The 19190-nt window shown below is 44.4% G+C and overlaps 1 protein-coding gene across 4 annotated transcripts in view; it reads left to right on the top strand.

The window, feature by feature from the left end:
- LOC144720234 (phosphatidylinositol 4-phosphate 3-kinase C2 domain-containing subunit alpha-like) overlaps positions 1–19190 on the top strand; it is a 71640-nt gene that overhangs the window by 22807 nt on the left and 29643 nt on the right. For all 4 annotated transcript variants that reach the window (XM_078596787.1, XM_078596789.1, XM_078596788.1 and 1 more), the window contains 10 exons: positions 131–242; positions 2700–2779; positions 3522–3585; positions 5104–5250; positions 7088–7166; positions 8654–8882; positions 12293–12415; positions 15891–16061; positions 17748–17859; positions 18258–18400. In XM_078596787.1, the coding sequence (XP_078452913.1) occupies positions 131–242; positions 2700–2779; positions 3522–3585; positions 5104–5250; positions 7088–7166; positions 8654–8882; positions 12293–12415; positions 15891–16061; positions 17748–17859; positions 18258–18400 (1260 nt within the window). The remainder of the gene's footprint in view (positions 1–130; positions 243–2699; positions 2780–3521; positions 3586–5103; positions 5251–7087; positions 7167–8653; positions 8883–12292; positions 12416–15890; positions 16062–17747; positions 17860–18257; positions 18401–19190) is intronic.

Genomic DNA, 19190 nt, shown 5'->3' on the forward strand with positions numbered 1-19190 from the left:
CTACTACTGGGTGCAGCGTTGAAAGAACTTTCACGTGGAAATCAAAGGGAACCATCTGTACGTGCCACTCCCCAGCCTGACCACAGCCCCAGTGAGAGACCTCGCACGCTATTGTGTTTGCCGTCCACAGCCGGCAGTGCCTAGGCAGCCACGAACACATCCATCTGTGCCGCAAGTTCGACACGGACATCCGCCTGCAGCTGCTGCACGTCTCGGCCATGCGGCACGACCTCGCACGCACGGTCAGGCCCTACTTGTTACATCCTGCATCCCCGTGTTGCCTAATGGGGCCACATTAAGCACCGCCGTGTGGTAAAATAATAAAGTAATGCGACGCAAGTTGGTTCAATACAACATCCTACAAAGACTTTCCCCCAACGACCTCTCTGCCCTCTCATTTCACTCTACTCCTCTCCCAGCACTCTCCCCCCCCCCCCTTTCTGCCAGGAACCAAGGCTTTTTGTCGAAGTCCCGCAGCCAACCGTGGCTTATTGTATCTATGTGTGTACGTTGAACTTCCTTCGCACCGTACATAGCCAACTGTGCTAATGAGAGGTGCCGGAGGGTGTGCATTCTCCCTTCTTTTCCTCATATCTGGAACTCCCTTCCCTTAGCCATCAGTGCCATTGGCTGCCGGACCCCATTCAAGTCCAAGCTCTCAAAACCCTTTATGTTAAGAGCACTCTAGATCGGGAGCACTCTTGTGACCTACTCGATGTAGTTCCATTCCTTACTTTTGAATAAATTGTCACTGCACTAATGTCATTAAGTGCCCCTGACTATCATGTCAACTGTTTAATGAAAGTGCCGAAGTTTATTACTTGTGTGAGACTTCACGGGACTCAACGCCGAGCTATATACGATATGTTTGTTTTTTGGATTGTATCTTCCTGATGAAACTAGTACGGGGCAGTCCTCGTCTCTGTTTACAGCTCTGAGTCTCATGGTGCGCACTGCCCTTTCTTTATGACGAGCATTTTCCGTACCGTGGCAGTCACGAAACCGGTGTAAGCACAACAGTAAATGAGCTAACTTGAGGCACAACCCAGAGTTGAACCCATAACCTTCCACATGCGAGTCAAGTGCTCTGCCGCAGTATCACCAGACCGGAATGTTTTTATTTGGTGGCAATAAAACATTACGCATCGTATGTGGGTGAGGGAGCACTGCATTGTTTCGGAGTAAAAAAAAACGATGAAGCAAGCTTCGGTTGAAAAAGTTGCTTATGTTTCTTGAGCTAAATATTTTGTTTAACGTCTTCTGCTTTGTTAGCTCAACCACATCGCACAAAAGAGTTATTCTACAAAGACGTGGAATTTTTCTGGGATGGTGGCAATAAATAAACTGTAAGAACCTCAAAATATGACAAGAGGCGTTGTATGTAGACATGTAATGTGTGATTAAAATATCTTGGGAGATCTTTGTATGTTTTCGCAATGGTAATTATAATGGCCATTTCTCAAGATAAAAACATGCATTGCTTCAAGTTGTCATTGAGACATGTTTAAAAAGTTGACTCACATGGCAGTCAATTTAACACGTAGACTTTCACGACCAATATCCTATGTAATAAAGGTTTATGGGTTAGATCGCGTAAATATATAAATGTGTCGTTGTAACCCGCCACCACCCGACACAGCCAACTAGTAAGGATTGTCACGTAAACAGAACATGCCAATTGGTGTGTTGGAGGGCCAAGCCACAACATTTACAATCTTTGAGTACGACGTTTCGCCAGTAATTACAACCAGCTTCAACAGGCGACAGCCAGATTTGTGGAGAAGTCCACCTGTTTTGTTTCTTATATAGAGGCGTAGATGTGAAAACCACCCTTCTGTGCTCTTGCACAATGTGGGGGGGGGGGATTACTGTCAGCAGTAGCAGAACACGCGTGCCAACAAGGACACTCAATTGATTTTGATAATGTTGAAGTTTTGTGCAAAACTAGCTACTACTGGCCAAGACTAATGAGAGAATCTATCGAAATTGAAAGAAATCAAAATAACTTTAACCGTTCGGCTAGCTACCGTCTCAGTCTTGCGTGGAAGCGAATCATCAACCAATACATTATTTATTTAAATGCATGCCTACAAAGGGCAGCGTACTTCAATAGGGATTACTGTTGGTAGGGCTATTGGAATAAACACAATGGACAGGAAGGACAAGTTCAAAGGGCTTGCGTAATGCACATTGTGCAAAAGCGCAGAAGGGTGGTCAACACATCTACGCCTCTATCTAAGGAACGAAACAGTAATAGTGTGATGCTGCGTTGGTATTGGGTGCACAACCACCATTTAGAACAACAACAAAAACTCAATCGCAAGCGTCAAACAAGAGGATTTCTCCACAAATCTGGCTGTCGCCTGATGAAGCTAGTTGTAATGAATTAATAACGTCGTACTCAGTTTGTAAATGTTGTGGCTTGGCTCTCCAACACACCGGTGTGCTGTACTAGTGACGAATTGGCCACGTTCTGTTTGTGTGACAATCCTTACTAGTTGGCTGTGTCGGGTGGTGGCGGGTTTTAACGTTTATATATTTATGCGATCTCACCCAAAAACCTCTATTATGGATCACATGGCAGTGTCTGCACCAGGTTGAGCCGTTGTTGTGATTTAGTTCGTGCAAACTAAAATTGCGCCCGTGATTATTTGTCCTCGGGGGTTTCGCGTGCTCGTGCCGTGGATTGACCGTCGCAGAGCGAAGACGACGCGGATCCAACAGACTTGCAGCAGCACCTGCATCTCTACAGCCACCCTCTGAAGCACACCGTCTCCAGGTTGGTGCCGCTACTGTCTTTGTTCGGCCCCATTTACTATTAAAGTATTTAAACTAAACTATAAACAGTTTTATTTTCTTTACCACGTAAGGCCCACTGAGCTATATAGCTCTTCTTCAGAAACTACCTGGCCACAAGTGATAGCCCAACGAAGTGGTTTATCATGTGGACGTTAATAGCAGACAAATACTCTAAACGTATGTTTATAAATGTGGAGGGAAAAACCGGAGGAGCCGGAGAAAAATTGCACACAACCAAACTCCAAATATACAGGCGTCAGGGTCGGGATCGAACTCTCTACCTCCTTACTCTCTGCCTCCTGCACACCAGGTGAGGTAGTTAACATCTCGCCACGGAGATGTTGTGAAATTGTGTGCATACATGCTTTATTGTACCCAATGTCAGCAAAGAGAAATATACAGACGAGCCTTATGCTTAGTTGTTTGTCGAAATAATATTGAAGATAATAAACATAATAATTCAACAAGTCGGTGCCTTCCTTAAAATATGAACAAGTAGTATGAATATTCGTTATTATATATAGAAAACGTACTTAATACAAATTAAAAGTACATGCAGAATGGAATTTCTAACTTTCAGAGTGCATGCAGCTGGCAATCAAGGTCCAGACCTTTTTTTCTCTGAATATCTGGCTGCCTTTCCAAACTATTTAATACTCATCTTCACAGCCATCATTAATGTTAAAACTATTGTTCTTATCTTTGTACTCGTGTTGTTGAAGGAAAGGGCTATCACAGCTGATGGATGCGTACCACAATGAACTGGACATTTTTTTGCAAACCAAGGTTTGTTAAAAATTTTGGTCATTTTTCGTAAATAAAAACAACTGTCTGCAATGTGTAACTCCGTGTCCAAAGTGTGCGTCCGCTTGGCTGAGTTTGTCATCACTGTGTATGAAACATCTGCAAAAGAACGGGGCATGCAAAATTGCCCAGACTCATGACAACATCCTCCCCATTCAGAGTAAACGGTAAAGGTGCAGCGCTGCAATTTCTTTGCCCAGCCTATTGCTGGCAGAAGAGCCTCCAAGAAGAGGGAGCTCTAAAAGAGAGGGCATTTTTGGCCCCACCCTTGCACAACCGGTCAGATGTTTTATAAGCACTCGAGGTATCCACGCTTTACTGCACCGGATGTGACCTGCTACTTGACCAATTGTGCCTGCAGTCGAATGCAGGCATTGTTTTAGTAAGTTTTAGAGGGGCTTGGTTTGGCCCGATTTTTTTGATTTAGTATAGATTTATACTTCAAATTTGTTTTATCTGTATTGTATTATGATTGTTATTGGGATCAAACATCGAAATGGATTTTGTTTGCACTTTTTGTACGCAACATGGATGGATTGTGCTTTTTCTGTAGGATTTAATTGTTTACGTATGTGATGTTCAGATTTGTGTACAATGAATTTTTTTGGTGTATCTTGTAATTTTATTGTTTGTTGCGGTTGAACCCAAATCAAGAGCCGAATTGTTCACAGGGTAAATCCTAATAAATTAAACTGAAAACTGAACTGAAAACTGGACACGTGCAGAGGGAAAGGGTGGGGGTGGGGGATTAAAGAAATGTTATTCTTTGTTTCAACTTCCTCGCTGAGTGATTAAATTGAACCGGCGACCTCTAGATGGCAAGTCCAGTGTGCTCACTATTATGCTACGGAAGCACCGCTCCGTGAAAAGTATCTTGCTTTCAAATACTCTTTGGTTTTTTCGGTAAAGTCACGTATGTAAAAAATTAAATTAAATAAATGAAAACAACTAAATTAAATCGACGTTTCGGGTGCAACACAAGCGTCCGTCATCAGGTGGGAAAGCATGGCCTACTGCTGATTGAGAGAGTGACATGGTACCCTAGAGCCTGGAAAGCATAACCCCCCCATAAAATATAAATCCCGCTGACGAATATTTTCTCTCTCAGAGTTCTCTTTGCGATGGGGGTTGCTCAACCCGCGTTGTTGTTTAGCACAAACGTGGCGATAAATGTCACGTAGGTGTCGCTTCTCATGCTGTAACAGTTAATTCCTGGTTGCAGGTTTACATTCAAATTGTTGTAGAGTTGTTGACTTTTATTTATGCATCTGAATACAACTGTTTACACATATACATGTGATATTTCTGGCTTACCTGTTACTTAATCGCTCTCTTTCATGCTGGCATCAGCCCGAAAACACAACCTGGGCACAGCAATAATAATAAGAATAGCAAATTTAAAGTCCGTTATCAATCTGTCACTGCTTGAAGGCCATGGTCGTCTTGGGGGTTGTGTTTGACCTTTCTTAACCACACTGGCCCATGCTTGCATACTTTCAGTGGGAGCAGCACCGTGGGATGGAAAGGGTGGCGCATGCCACCAAGGCCGTGTGCAGTGCGCTGTCCCACATCGAGACCCCGGCCGTCACGGAGGCTGTGCAGGCTCTGCGGCATGCAGCCAACCGCCCACGCCATACGACTATAGAGGTTTGTCCCCTCAACTATGTCCACTTTTGCCGTCTGTCTCTTACACTTATATCCATGCAATTAATGTACAAGGCATGTAACTATTTTCCCCTCCACAGTTCGAGAATTATCATGATTCAGGCTGATGATTCACTTCATGGATTGCTTCTTTTTTAATGTTACACACAGCTTTATTGTGTGTGTGTGTGTTTTTTTAAAGATGTTATTTATGTGCATGCCCCACGCGCGTGGTACATTCTGTCCGGCGTTACAGGTCATACCCATCAGTTGGTTCTTATTTTGAACTTGCGGTGCTTGTGTTATTTATTTTCGTATTCATATATGCTTATGCACATGTATATGTTTACACGTATATGAATTGGAAATGACCAGGATTTTGCGTGCACAGTTCAATGTATTTGTCGTGAGCGTAATTTGTGGATCGTCGCATCCCCCGAGTGTTTCCACTCATCATAATCTCAGCTAATGCTCCCAGTTCTACCTCTTAAGTTAGAACGATTGACTTTTGTTTACACTTCCATGTATCACCATCCACACTGTCCTTTCACTTGGAGCAGAGACCCGGCCTGTGTTAGCAGCACTTTTTTACCTCTGGGTTTTGCTGTGCGTGCGAGTCTTGACTTCCTGCTGAGTTCACATTGCCATCGTGCAGCATGCATGATCCTCTGGAATAGTTTTCCATTCACATGGGTAGGTCAAATGCATTCTTGAGAAGTAAAAAGACGCTACCGGGATTAGATTTGATGGAGCTTGTTTGGAATGCATGGTTTTGATTGCTGTTGCAATTGATTTGAATGCACGTAAAAGAGTGTGATAAATAGATTGGCTTCTCCCAGTAGTTCTAACTACATGATCCCCTTGTTGTATTGCATGGTTAAACGTGAGCACTTACACATTTAACAAACATATAGAGTTGATTGCAAACTGAAAATGTATTTCTGTATCCTGCATATCAGTTAATATACGTTCTCTTTATTTTTGCATTTAAATATATACTCTGATACACTCATTGTGACTGTGCAATACAAATATGCTTCTCTTTTGTTCCTAAACGCACTTATAGAATGAATTACACATTCTGCTGTTTGCCTTGGAGCAATGTTTACTCACTTATAATGGCACAGAGATTAGTTATCTTTGGTTGAAACCTTACTTACCATGCACTCTTACTCAAACATTCTCATTCCAACCAACCTTCTACTGCCTGCATGTAATAATAATTTGCCAGATTAACAAGGGAATTCAATTATTATTATTATTTTAACTGAATTCCGATGAGAAAGTCTTACAGTACATAGTGGAAGAGCAGACTCTGGAGGGGGTAGGTGTTGAGTGCACAACAATGACACAATCTGGCAGAAAAAAAGTGATGGTTAGGTGTGGTGACCCAAAGATTGGTCATGATGACCATAACCCTTCATTCATTGACAAATCAATTCACATCGGCACACCAAATCAGAGTGGCCAACAAATAATTTGGCGAGCACCACCATATACTGGCGAACGCGTTCCTTTTGGTATTTACAGTGGAATGCCTAACTTGGCCACGTGTTTTAATATTTTATTTTTGATTGGGAGGGCCGGAAATTACATGTTACGGGACAATATGTCATTCTTACAGTGCAGGAAAGCCGTGTGGAAGCGCCGCACTACTGGATATCTGTGAAAAATAACTTTATAGCTCATCGGATTCATCCAGTATGAATAAATATTCAGATTCTGCCTTCCTCCAGCACGCTCGTGTACACACGTCGATGGGTACGCGCTGTGCCCCCCCCCCGCTTTGAGCGTTTGTGCGCCACCCGGTGCTGCAACTACGTTGTGCGTGTGCGTGCAGGCCACGGGGGCGACAGCGAGTGAGAGGCTCTCGGTGGAGAACAAGCGCTCGCACACCCTGCCGGGAAAGCAAGATGCGAGTAAGGAACTCAGGAATGCAGCCCTGGAACGAGCCCAGCTCACACACGTGCACATGCACACACGCGCACAAAGACAAAGATCCCTCGTATAGCCTTGACAGACTGTTGGGGCAAGTGCTGTTAGCGAGCACCGATGAAGGCCGGAACGGTATGCGTGGAGGTGGATGGCCAGCACCACGCCCGACTGCGTTTGTCTCCCCAGTGCCGATGTTAACACACTGCATCAGGTACTCATTTGAGGCTGAGTCGACCTAGGGGAGGTCTAGGACCGGTTCAGATGTGTGTCACCGATGTTGGCCGTGAGCGCACATCCAACTCGGGTCACAGAGTTTGTAGCAAAGCTCGTTAACCACTACACTCCCGCTCCACGCACACACGCACACACACACGCACGCGCAAATTTGCCCGCCGCTGAACATTTGCTTCCAGTTATCGCTGCCTGTGTTTTTCCGCAAGAAATCGAGCCGACGTTAGATGCACAGTGTGCGAAAGCGCGGAAGCAAGTGCTGGCATCGTTTTAGTTGCTGATATTATCATGGTCATTACATTGCTTGCTAGTTATCTGTATTTTTCCGTAACAAAGACCTACCATTACCGATTTAGTCTTGAACATTTTTGAGCATAGCTTCAACTAAGTGAATATATTTTTCACAAATGCTAATTATTGGGTTTTAAGAACAAACACCTAGTTAATGTAAATATTACATAGTTGCTTGCAAAAAATGTGCTACAGTACATTATATGGAAGACCATCTGGCACCTTATGGAAAAGTACTTCTCCCACTTCTTATTGAGGCGCATTACATATGCTCAATGGTAATCGCAGACAATGCTCTTTGAGTAATAACAACCCATCCACTTGTCTTAAATCTGTGTTGTTGATCTATGTCATTCTGAGACATTAACTACTTAATCCGGCTTAACCAGATGAGCTGCTCATTATAGCGTTGGCTAATCAACTCGTGTAAAGCTGCGAGTGTAATGCTTTAACCACGTGACGCGTAAATACACCATGACCAATTCAAGTAATCTATTCCAATTCATTGACCTTCTCGTGCGTATTTTAAAACATCTGTTTGACATGTTTGCTGGCTTTGTAACTATGGTAGTAATTAATTTGATATAAATGATTCATTTAACATACATTTTTTGTGATAAGCAATTGACAATATGTTGTTGATTCATAATAAGAAAAAAATTAAGCCTTTATCGATGAACACCTAAGGGTAGATATCTGAGCAACCTACTTAATGTACTGACAATCTAATCGCCCACCCATAAACCCTGTAGGTTTGGAGTATCACAAGTGATGCTAACGTTTTGCATGATTCCTCCAAAGCGCCGCATCACTGAATCTTTACTCATACCGGTGGAATCCGATGAGCTATAAAGCTCTTTTTCAAAGATGTCCAGTCAACGCTGGAGAGTGTGCGCGCTGGCCGACTCCTGGGGCCTCGCTCAACCCACGTGGCGTGCTGCTTCCCCAGGGCGCGCGGGCAGCAGCGGGGAGGTGGAGACGCAGGCGGAACGGCTGACGGCGGCACTCTACGAGCTCGTGGAGCTCTACTGCGCCGCCTTCGATGCCGACTTCCTGCCCGGCGCGACGGAGGGGATCGTGGCGCGTGATGCCGCCGTGCGGGAGGCGCCCGGAGTCACCGACACGCTGCGCTTCACGCTGCACGCCGCGCACCACGTGCCGGCCGGCTGGATCACCAGGTAGGCTGGATCAACAGGTAGGCTGGATCAACAGGTAGGCTGGATCAACAGGTAGGCTGGATCACCAGCTAGGCAGGATCACCAGGTAGGCTGGATCAACAGGTAGGCTGGATCAACAGGTAGGCTGGATCAACAGGTAGGCTGGATCAACAGGTAGGCTGGATCAACAGGTAGGCTGGATCACCAGCTAGGCAGGATCACCAGGTAGGCTGGATCAACAGGTAGGCTGGATCAACAGGTAGGCTGGATCAACAGGTAGGCTGGATCAACAGGTAGGCTGGATCACCAGCTAGGCAGGATCACCAGGTAGGCTGGATCAACAGGTAGGCTGGATCAACAGGTAGGCTGGATCAACAGGTAGGCTGGATCAACAGGTAGGCTGGATCAACAGGTAGGCTGGATCAACAGGTAGGCAAGCCGACTACACAGGTGGTGGCCGTTTTGATAATGGCAGAGCGCTAACGCGTGGAGAAAGTGCTCCAGTGACGTCACCGCATTTATGTATCCGAGTGAACGTTGCAGTGATGTCACCCAAGTGATATGATGCTATTCTGGGCCATAATCTTAAAGTCCGACTGCATAGTTTGTCATGCTCTACAGCACTCCGATGTGTTTCCGGAGATGCGCCCAGTCCGGCGTGATTTCCATTTCGGGTGGAGTGAAATGTCAGACTTCGTGCCGAACCGCACACTTTGTGTTTTTTGTGTTTAGTTTGTTGTCCTTCCCCGCACCTCCGATTAGCACAGTTGGCTATGTACAGTGCAAAAGAAGTTCAACATACGGTACAACAAGAAAACACGTTGCAGAGCTAATCATTTGAATGTCTTTTTTTCCTACTCTCAGGAAGTTTTAACTTTCACTCGAGGAGCCTGGGACATACCAGCCATGCGTTGTAAAGACAGCATTAAAGCCTGTTTTGTTTTTGTATTGCGTCTACCTCTGAGCAAGTCAATGAAAATGCATTGCTTGTCCACCCAGCCACTGTGGTCTGAGGGCTTAACTCAGTCATCTCGGCATATCACAGTGATTTCTCCACGGCGGATTAAGTCAATCCCACCTTGTAGGAATTCAACCTCTGCCGTCACTTGGATACAGCAGCAGCACCCATTGTAGGAATGTGCATTTTCTACTTGTGGCTCATAGCCCATGAGACCTTTCGCTGAGTCTCTGCAATATTTAAGAATGGTCTTGTATTGTATATTTTGGCCAATTCCTTGGAGTATGTTTTGGGAAGCACCTGGAGAGAACTCGTGCGTGCACATGTGCAATTACTCAAGTAGGCTGCTGAAACAGCAGCCTACTTGCTGTACTGCCTTCTAGGCTATGTAAAAGACGTGCAGGCGGTTTATCATGCATATATCGATATTTGTGAGATTCCTCAACCCTGTCTTCAAAGCGCCAGGTTGTGTGTGTTTGTAAGTATGCTCGGCTGTTGAATTTCCTTTTAGACTCTTAGAAATATATTTGGGCTTAAACGTGATGTTTGGCATTTATATTCTGTATGTGATGTATATGCTTTACTCATACAAATATGACAGTGGTATTTTACAAACGTTAATATCCTTTATTGCTTTCTTTTTGAAGTGTATTTTAATATAACTCATGTCGCATATCAGCACAATATGTGTAGTTTAACACGTAGGCTTTCGCGACCAATATTGGTCATAATCAACGATTTTTGGGTTTAGATCGCGTTATTTATAAATGTGTCGTAACCCTCCACCACCCGACACGGCCAATCAGTAAAAGAAAAAGTGTCACGTTGACAAAAGACAAATAGTTCACTGCTTTAGCCCACCGGTGTGTTGAAGCGTGAAACCACAACATTTACAATTTGAGTACGACGTTTCGCTGGTAATTGCATCCAGCATCATCGGGCAATTCGCCAGAATGGTGAGGCTCTGCTGTGTCTCCCGTTCTTATATAGAGCAGCAGCAGGGTGACGTCATCATTAACTCATTAACTCATCAGGTGCAAAGATTTGAGGGGGGGGGGTTATTGTAATTATATACTTGATTAGTAATAAGGCTATTGTTACGATGCGAGTTGTAGATTAGTAATCATTTGGAATGTGTTCTATTGTGATTATGCTACATTAATAATCAGTTAGTGCTTGTTTCCCTTATAAGGAATTGTAATGCATCTTATTTAATAATACGCTTCCAGGCCGCACTAAGCCTGTAGCTGTCTGAGCGATTAAAGTTATTTCTGTTTCTCTCAATCTCAATGGATTCTCTAATTAGTCATTGCCAGTAGTAACTAGTTACTAGTAACTAGTTACTTTAATCGCTCAGACAGCTACAGGCTTAGTGCGGCCTGGAAGCGTATCATTAAATAAGATGCATTACAATTCCTTATAAGGGAAACAAGCACTAACTGATTATTAATGTAGCATAATCACAATAGAACACATTCCAAATGATTACTAATCTACAACTCGCATCGTAACAATAGCCTTATTACTAATCAAGTATATAATTACAATAACCCCCCCCCCTCAAATCTTTGCACCTGATGAGTTAATGAGTTAATGATGACGTCACCCTGCTGCTGCTCTATATAAGAACGGGAGACACAGCAGAGCCTCACCATTCTGGCGAATTGCCCGATGATGCTGGATGCAATTACCAGCGAAACGTCGTACTCAAATTGTAAATGTTGTGGTTTCACGCTTCAACACACCGGTGGGCTAAAGCAGTGAACTATTTGTCTTTTGTCAACGTGACACTTTTTTTTACTGATTGGCCGTGTCGGGTGGTGGAGGGTTACGACACATTTATAAATAACGCGATCTAAACCCAAAAATCGTTGATTATGAACAATATGTGTATATGAATAATATAGGGCAGTGAGAAGAGTTTACATGAAGCCTTACAGAAGAATTGGCATGCAGTCTTTTTTGTCATCTCCTTCTGAAAATATTTCAACCACCATATCCCCCCCCCCACATATTGGTAACATATGGGGCTCTGCTAGAAAGAAGGGGGGACCTCTGCTGGCAATGTCATTACTGCATTGTACAGAGCTGGTGTTTGTCTTAACATATTAGTGTGTATACAGAGGTGGTTGGATGTATTTGAGGTCAAGCCGCTGCTCAGAGCAGAGCGAGCAGCTCCTGGTTTTGAATCCAGCAAGCTGCGTTAATTAAAGCAGACTCTCAAGTTCAGTGAGTTGATGGTCTCAATGACTCCACATCAAACTATTTTATTTGGATAAAGTCTCTCTGGGAATTTTCAATACTCTGTGATAAATCGTTTCTGCTTTCAGTGGGGGGCACTCTCTCTGTGAGATTTCCAAATGGATTCTTCGTCCCGTAACACGACCCCCGATTCGCCCATCAACCAACAAAGTGAAAAGTTGTGCAAATGCTACAGACGTGTAGAAAGCCATGGCGGTTTGTTTCTCTGCAGCTATGAGAAGTACAACATCGTGTGCTCTCTGACGCATGGAGGCCGGTCGATCCTGCAGCCGTACAAGTGTCAGTCGGGCCGCATGTACAAAAGCTTCTTCCACCAAATCCGCTGGAATGATCAGTGAGTCTGGTGTTATTATTCTTGACGCACGCACGCGTACACGCACAGCACATCACTCGCTCTCCGCATGTTCCATTATGCCTGTGAATTAGCAGTAAAAACGACAACAGGGTAAACACATTAAATATATGAACAACCTACGTTTTGGAAAGCTACATATCAAACAAGGTATTGAGTATGCAAACAAATTATTTGTTGACACTGTTGGCAGTTGTGCACAAACACAGTTAACAAGAAACTCAACACATTCCTCAACAACACTAGCCTTAAACGTAAACGTTTTTTTAATAGGTGACGTTTCGGGCAATGGCTCTCCAGTGCCTTGTTTTCACAAAAACAACCCTTCCCACAATGCACTGTGCCAGCAAACATTTTATAATTTCACTTTCAACATAAATGAATTTATTTAGTCATACATTTCATTCTTGAAGGATTTTTTTATTGCCCCATATCTACTACTAGGTAACTTTTCACGAACCTTTTTTTAAAACTGGTCATCAAAAAACATCTTTAAAATGACATTTTCATCAAGCTGCATGTTATTAAGTGCAGTCTCCAATCCTTACTAACTCCGCCACGAAGAAGGGCCATTTCCCAAAACATCACCTGGACTTTTTATTTTAAGGCTCTGCTGTTGATGAATGTGAATGTTTTCTTATTTGGTATGTAAAAGTACTCTCATGCATAATGTCCAAGCAATTAATTGAGCTGTCATTCAAAAACTGATTTGGGAAAAGGTGGCTGGGTGGCTCCGCTGGGTTTGTGGGTGCGAATCCAGGAAGCCGCCTGTAATTATACCATGTTTTCAAAGTTTATTGAGCTGGGGGTCTCAGCCCACTCACAGGTCACTTGAAGGTATTTCAGAGGTAGCTCTGTGGTATTTGTTTCTGCGGGCCGGTCACTCGCACGGAGGGTCACGCTGCTCTGTGAGGGATCCCAATGCACACCTTGCCATATTGCACGATGCCGATAGCACAGTCGGGATACATTTGGGGCAAATGATGAGAGAAAGGAACAATAATAATAATTGGGAAGGAATCGTTTTTTTTTAACTAGAAAGAAGACATTTCGTATGAAAAGCATCATAAAATAAGGAGCAATTTCCAAAATTGGTGTTTACTCATAACATAGTAATGTTAATTACTGATACATTACATCTAGCAAAAGGAACAGCTGCAAAGAAAACATTGCCTATAGTATTAGCATATGATGTAGTATGATGCATAGCCATCAGGACATCTGTGCGACATGTAAAATGCCATTATAGACTCACTGTGAAACCAGTTCTCATTGTGTGCGGAATTACGGGGTTTTGTAGTCAGTGGTGACCAAGCTGATGGCATCAACTTGCAACACGAGAGAATGTGGCCTAATCACAGGTGTGTGCCTGAATTCAGTCCCAGGCTGTCAGCAGTGGTGTAGCTCAATGCTCCTGCATGGCATTTGCCATCCCCGCCACCCGCACGCCCTCTGCATGGGGTATTTTTAAATTGTGCCATTGATCCGATTGCCACAGCTGTCCCAGGGATGTTGGAAGATATGGCGCTGGCTTACATTGCATTGATGCAGATAGTGGAGTCGAAACTGAGTGCTCCTGTGACGCTGGCAATAATGCTGTCCTCCAGTGAGATTCCATTGGACTTGCACAAAAGCTGCCAAAGAAAGCTGCTGTGGTTAGCAAGGGCAGAGTTTATTTCCACTGGCGACAGGTTGGCTTCCAAATGTGCATCGTGGGATGGAGTTGGGTGAAGAGAGCAATACCCCAGGCTGCCTAAGATCTGTTGTTCATTAGAGTTAGATTAATTGCAGTTAATAACATGTCACTTTTGGTCAGGCAGTCGCACGTGTGTTCCCAATTACGCCTATATAGGACAAATACAAATATTTACCACAGTTTCTGACAATTGTGTGAAATTACTTTGCGGACTGAAACAAAATAGCAATTGTAATTATAATAACAGGGTAATTCTAAAGATACAGATGAGGTGACTTCAATCCGAGCTGTGGCAATATTATTAGTGCAGCAGCACCAGTTTTTTGCGTGTGGGCAGGAAACCACACTGAACGCAAATGCTGCAGTGTCGACACGGGTTCTAACACGCAACAGACACCGAACACAATTTGACCGTGAAGTCTCTGATGTGTGTAATGATTCTCACGTGACGAGATACGACCTTGTAAGTGTGGCCTCGCGTGTCTTGCAGTAAAAAGTGCAGCTGTGCAAATATACACCGGCTTTCACATCCCCAGTCCGAAGTGCTCTGCTGCGAGCTAATGAACTGCCGGCATTGGCGGCTGTGTGCGTGATTGTGTCCACGTGCCTGCATTCATGATGTCCGCCCCGTGAGACTGCGTAAATGCATGTGTTCCATCTGCACCTTTATGTCGTATAATATGAATTTTTTTGCATACTTACTGTGTGTCTGCAGGCACACTTGCTTGTATACTCGTGTGTTTGTGTTAGCTTTCAGCCTAGCTTTGCTCTTGCACAAAATCTTGCTTGTCATAAAATGAGCACCTGATGTGGTCTTTGCCAATAACAACGACGGGGGAGATGCGAAGGCAGCTGGCATGGCGATGGCCTCATTGCCTCCTCGTGTGCTGTTGTAACTTTTGTACCGTTCACTTGTGAGACTCATCCCCGCAGACGGTAGACCACACTTTTTGTCTTCAAATATGTGGCTTTGCTCTAAGCGGCAATGAAATAGAGGAAGCTATTGTGTGAAATACTTGGCTGTACCTGGAAACCCAACGGAAAACATTGCCTTCAAGGAAGAAACGCATTAACCAAAATTAATTGACAAAACTGAAGTAGTCCATTCAGGAATGCGAATGATCAGTAGCAGCCAAACATAAGTCTGCTTTCTTGGTGCAATAAACTCTGGATTCCAAAACCTTTAGTTTATTGAAAAAATATCTTCTAAGGAGAATTTAGCAAATTGGAAGCCAGGAAAACAGCAGGGAAGTATTACGTTTAATATACTTGGTTTCTCACAATGCTCTTCAAAATAAATAGATAATAGGTAATATACAGTAACATCTGTTGCTTTTATGTCAAGTAAAACCCATTCAAAAGAACTGTCATCAGCGTGATTAAGGTAACATCTTGACTTAAAATTAAATGTGATCTACAAATATATGTTCCTCAGTTTCAATGCCCTCTCCGTAAAGAATAAATGCCATTGCATTTATATTGAAAGGTCATTTCTTTAGAACTGCTTTTTGTGTTTAGTTTGTCCTTCCCCCGCAACCTCTGATTAGCACGGTTGGCTACGTACGGTGCGAAAGAAGTTCTACATACATTGCACACACTTGTGGGCCTATTGTATGTATTACATTGTAAGACTGCTAATAGCAAATGCAGTCCATTGCCCCCTTGTGAATGCCCCACTGGCAACTCGGTCCCTTATTTTGTTTTGAATCATCCTGTTGTTGTGATGTGCGCGCGTGCGTGTTCACTACGACGGACGCGCAGGGTGAACTTGCCAGTGCAGGTGTCCCAGCTGCCGCGCGAGACGGTGCTCAGGGTAACCCTGCAAGGTGTCCCACAGCCGTCCGCCTCCGGGGGCTCCCCCGACAGCAGCAAGCAGCGTCGCAGCCCCGAGCCGCTGGGCTGGGCCACTATTCCGCTCTTCAACTTCAGGCAGTGAGTATCGCGCCGGCAATTCCCCGTGGATCGTCGCGGCTTGATGCATCATCATCATCATCATCGCTGCCGCAGGCTTGCGGACGCCGTGCTGCGCTTTGTGGCAGCAAAGCAATACCGTCACAACTCTGAAGCACATTAACATTCTACGATGTGGCTTCATTACCATTGCCGTGCTGTGTTACAGACTCGACGCCACTAGCCCCAGAGTATTCGTATTACGGCGAAAATTCGTACATTTTCGCGAGACTGCTGTCCATTAGTCAATACTAAGCCAGTTGTTGGCCTGGTCACGAATTCGTTGAGCTTCCCACATCACCATAAAGGTGCTGTCATACACCTTTGATTTATGGTTTATGTTTGTGTCATATATGCACATAGAGCTCTTTACTACTGCCTGTGGTGCGTACACGTATGTTGTAGTGTGCTTGTGAATGTATAAGTGCTTGCCAGCTCGTGCACATTCCTCTAGACAATGCATTTCTTACCTCTGGCCACTGCTATTTCTAAGAAATTCCGAAAAAAATCTTTGGAATGGCTTTGTTGAATGTAAGAATGTGGCGCGTGTGTGTGTGTATGTTTCTCCATGTGGGAAGTTTTGGTATAGTGGTTCTCACACTGCACTGCAATCGAGTTGAGACCCGGGTTAGATTACTGATAATAGTGCAGAGTCATGCTTCGTGATGCCCTGTGGGATTGTAGACTCAGACGGAGACCAGGGATGAATATTCGGGGCTGCTTGCCGTTGATTCACGCCAACATCCACACACTTAGTTCCGTCGCGGGTACTCACTACTCCCTGTCTCTAACCCTGTCTCCCGACTCCCTCGACCTTCGTCCAGGCTACCTCATACCCATCCACCCGGAGCCTCCTTTGTCTCTCCGGCCCAGGAGCCTTTCTACCTGCTACCTGCTACCTGGCTCCTCTCTCTCTCTCTCTCCTTGGCTCTCCTTTGTCTCTGACCCCTCCCCTTCCGCCCAGGTTCCCCTTTGATCCCCTTTGACCTGGCTCTCTTCCTCCTACCTGGCTCCCCCCCCACTAGTAGACGTCTCACTCTGTCTACTGACCCCCCTCCTACCTGCCGCCCCCCCCCCCACTAGCAGACGTCTCACTATGTCTACTGACCCCCCTCTCTCGCCCTTCTAGCACTCCCCTTTTTGCTTGGCCCCCTTCCCACGGTTGCCCCTCGTTGGGTCCCCGCAGTACTCCTCTACATCAGTTATCTCCAGGAGCAGTTCGTATCTGAGTCTGGGCTGGGTCTCCCCTGGGTCAAGTCAGCCGACAATAAGAGTCTTGATTCTGCTTGTAGTGCAGTGAATATAAATTCTGACTAAAACCTCAAGGTATTCATCATTTAGTTGTGCGTGTAAACAATTTATTTCATATAAATGACAACAAAATGTATTAACACCATCACTTTACATGCTATTACAACCTTATAGGTGCTAATTAATAACACTTTTCCCCAATGGTGTTTTGCGTCTCATTTAACTTATTTCACGCCATATGTAGCCAACCATGCTAATCGTTGTTGCATTTGTGCGTATGTAAATTAATAGTTCTTAGAATAACCTCAGAATTTGTAGTTTTATTTTCGTATAAATATCTACAAACGATTTAATAATACAGAGCGACACACGTAAACCACTGCCTTCTAAAGCGCGATGTCCATGGCTACTGTGTAGAGTGTTGACCAGCGGAACGAAGCTGCTGTGCCTGGGCCCACCGAGTCAGGCGACCTACGCAGCCAGCTGCAGCGCTGCCCACCTGCTGCAGCCAGACAGCGTCATCCTCCAGGTATCGCGAGAGAGAGAGCGAGATAAAGTGATGAGCTAAAGCAATGAGAGATGACGTGGTGCGAGAAAGCGATGAGATAAATTGATGATACGCAGCATCATAATTTAAAGATACATTCATTTATAAACTATTATTTTATACTTTAATATTTATTTTATGGTGTCTATTATTACCAGTTATTTGGTGTTGTGATCATTTGCATGGGTTGTATGGCTTATTTATTTAAGGTAATGCATTCAAAAGATAGCTTTTCCGAGTCGAACATAATTATCCGTGAGCTATTGCTCTTCACGAGCAAGGAGGGAAATACTGTACGGAGCTGATAGAAAACTTAAAATGTGAAGCAGGTGTGTGTGTGTGATGTTCACATTTCCGTGCAACGCATTACTCTCCCACAGCTGGATTTCCCACCGACGAAGCTGGATATCATATTCCCCACTCCGATGGCAAGGGGGTTGTGGCTGCAGTACAACTTCGAGGACATGGATCCCGACACAAGGAAGAGCCTCCAAGTGATCATGTCCAAGGACTCTGTGCTGGGGTGGGTTGCACCAACCACAGCCTAAAAAAATAATGTGCATTTGCCCGACCCGCTATTTATGGAAGGAGCTGGTATTTGAATTACCGAGCACTTTTCCACTTTGCTCCATATTTAGGTTCACCGATATAACCGTAATTGCTTCAGGGTGCGTGAAGGCATGTGAACGTAAATACGTCCGTTATATATATTTTTAGATATTTGGACGTGCATTCCGAATATTTTTACCTTGGTCGTCTGCGCGACTGTAAGTCTGCAATGATAAAAATTCCAAAATTGCTTTACACTTCATTTATGTGTCGAGTTTTTCATTGACATTTAAAAATATCAATGAGAGACGATGAACCAGGAACTTTCTTGGATAATATAATTTAGCAACTGCAATGAAAATACCTCTGTTCCTGGATACATTCTGAAAATAGTCTAACTTGGCAGTCTAATTTGAACCTTTATAAATCCACATAGAAAAGCTAAGGATGCAGCCTTGCAGTTACTTCTGCTGGTGTAAGCGCGCCACGCTTCAAGGGCGTTCTAGAGAGGTTCTCATGAAATAGTTGGCCTACTCTTCCCACACTTTACTCCACCGTGAGTAGACGGCCATTTGACTAACTGGCGGTTTACCCATTTATACTGCTGAGTGGACAGGAGCGTGGGGGCGTCATTGGGATTGAATAAACTTGTCCCATTGCTTTCTTCAACTGGTGCTCCAGGAGATTGGATCTGCGACCTCTGGATTGCAATTCCAGTGTGCTAACCATTACGCCGGGGCAGCATCCCTTTAAGCATACTTAGC

The sequence above is a fragment of the Lampetra planeri genome, chromosome 8, assembly GCF_965212315.1.
Source record: "Lampetra planeri chromosome 8, kcLamPlan1.2.h2, whole genome shotgun sequence".
NCBI lineage: Eukaryota > Metazoa > Chordata > Hyperoartia > Petromyzontiformes > Petromyzontidae > Lampetra > Lampetra planeri.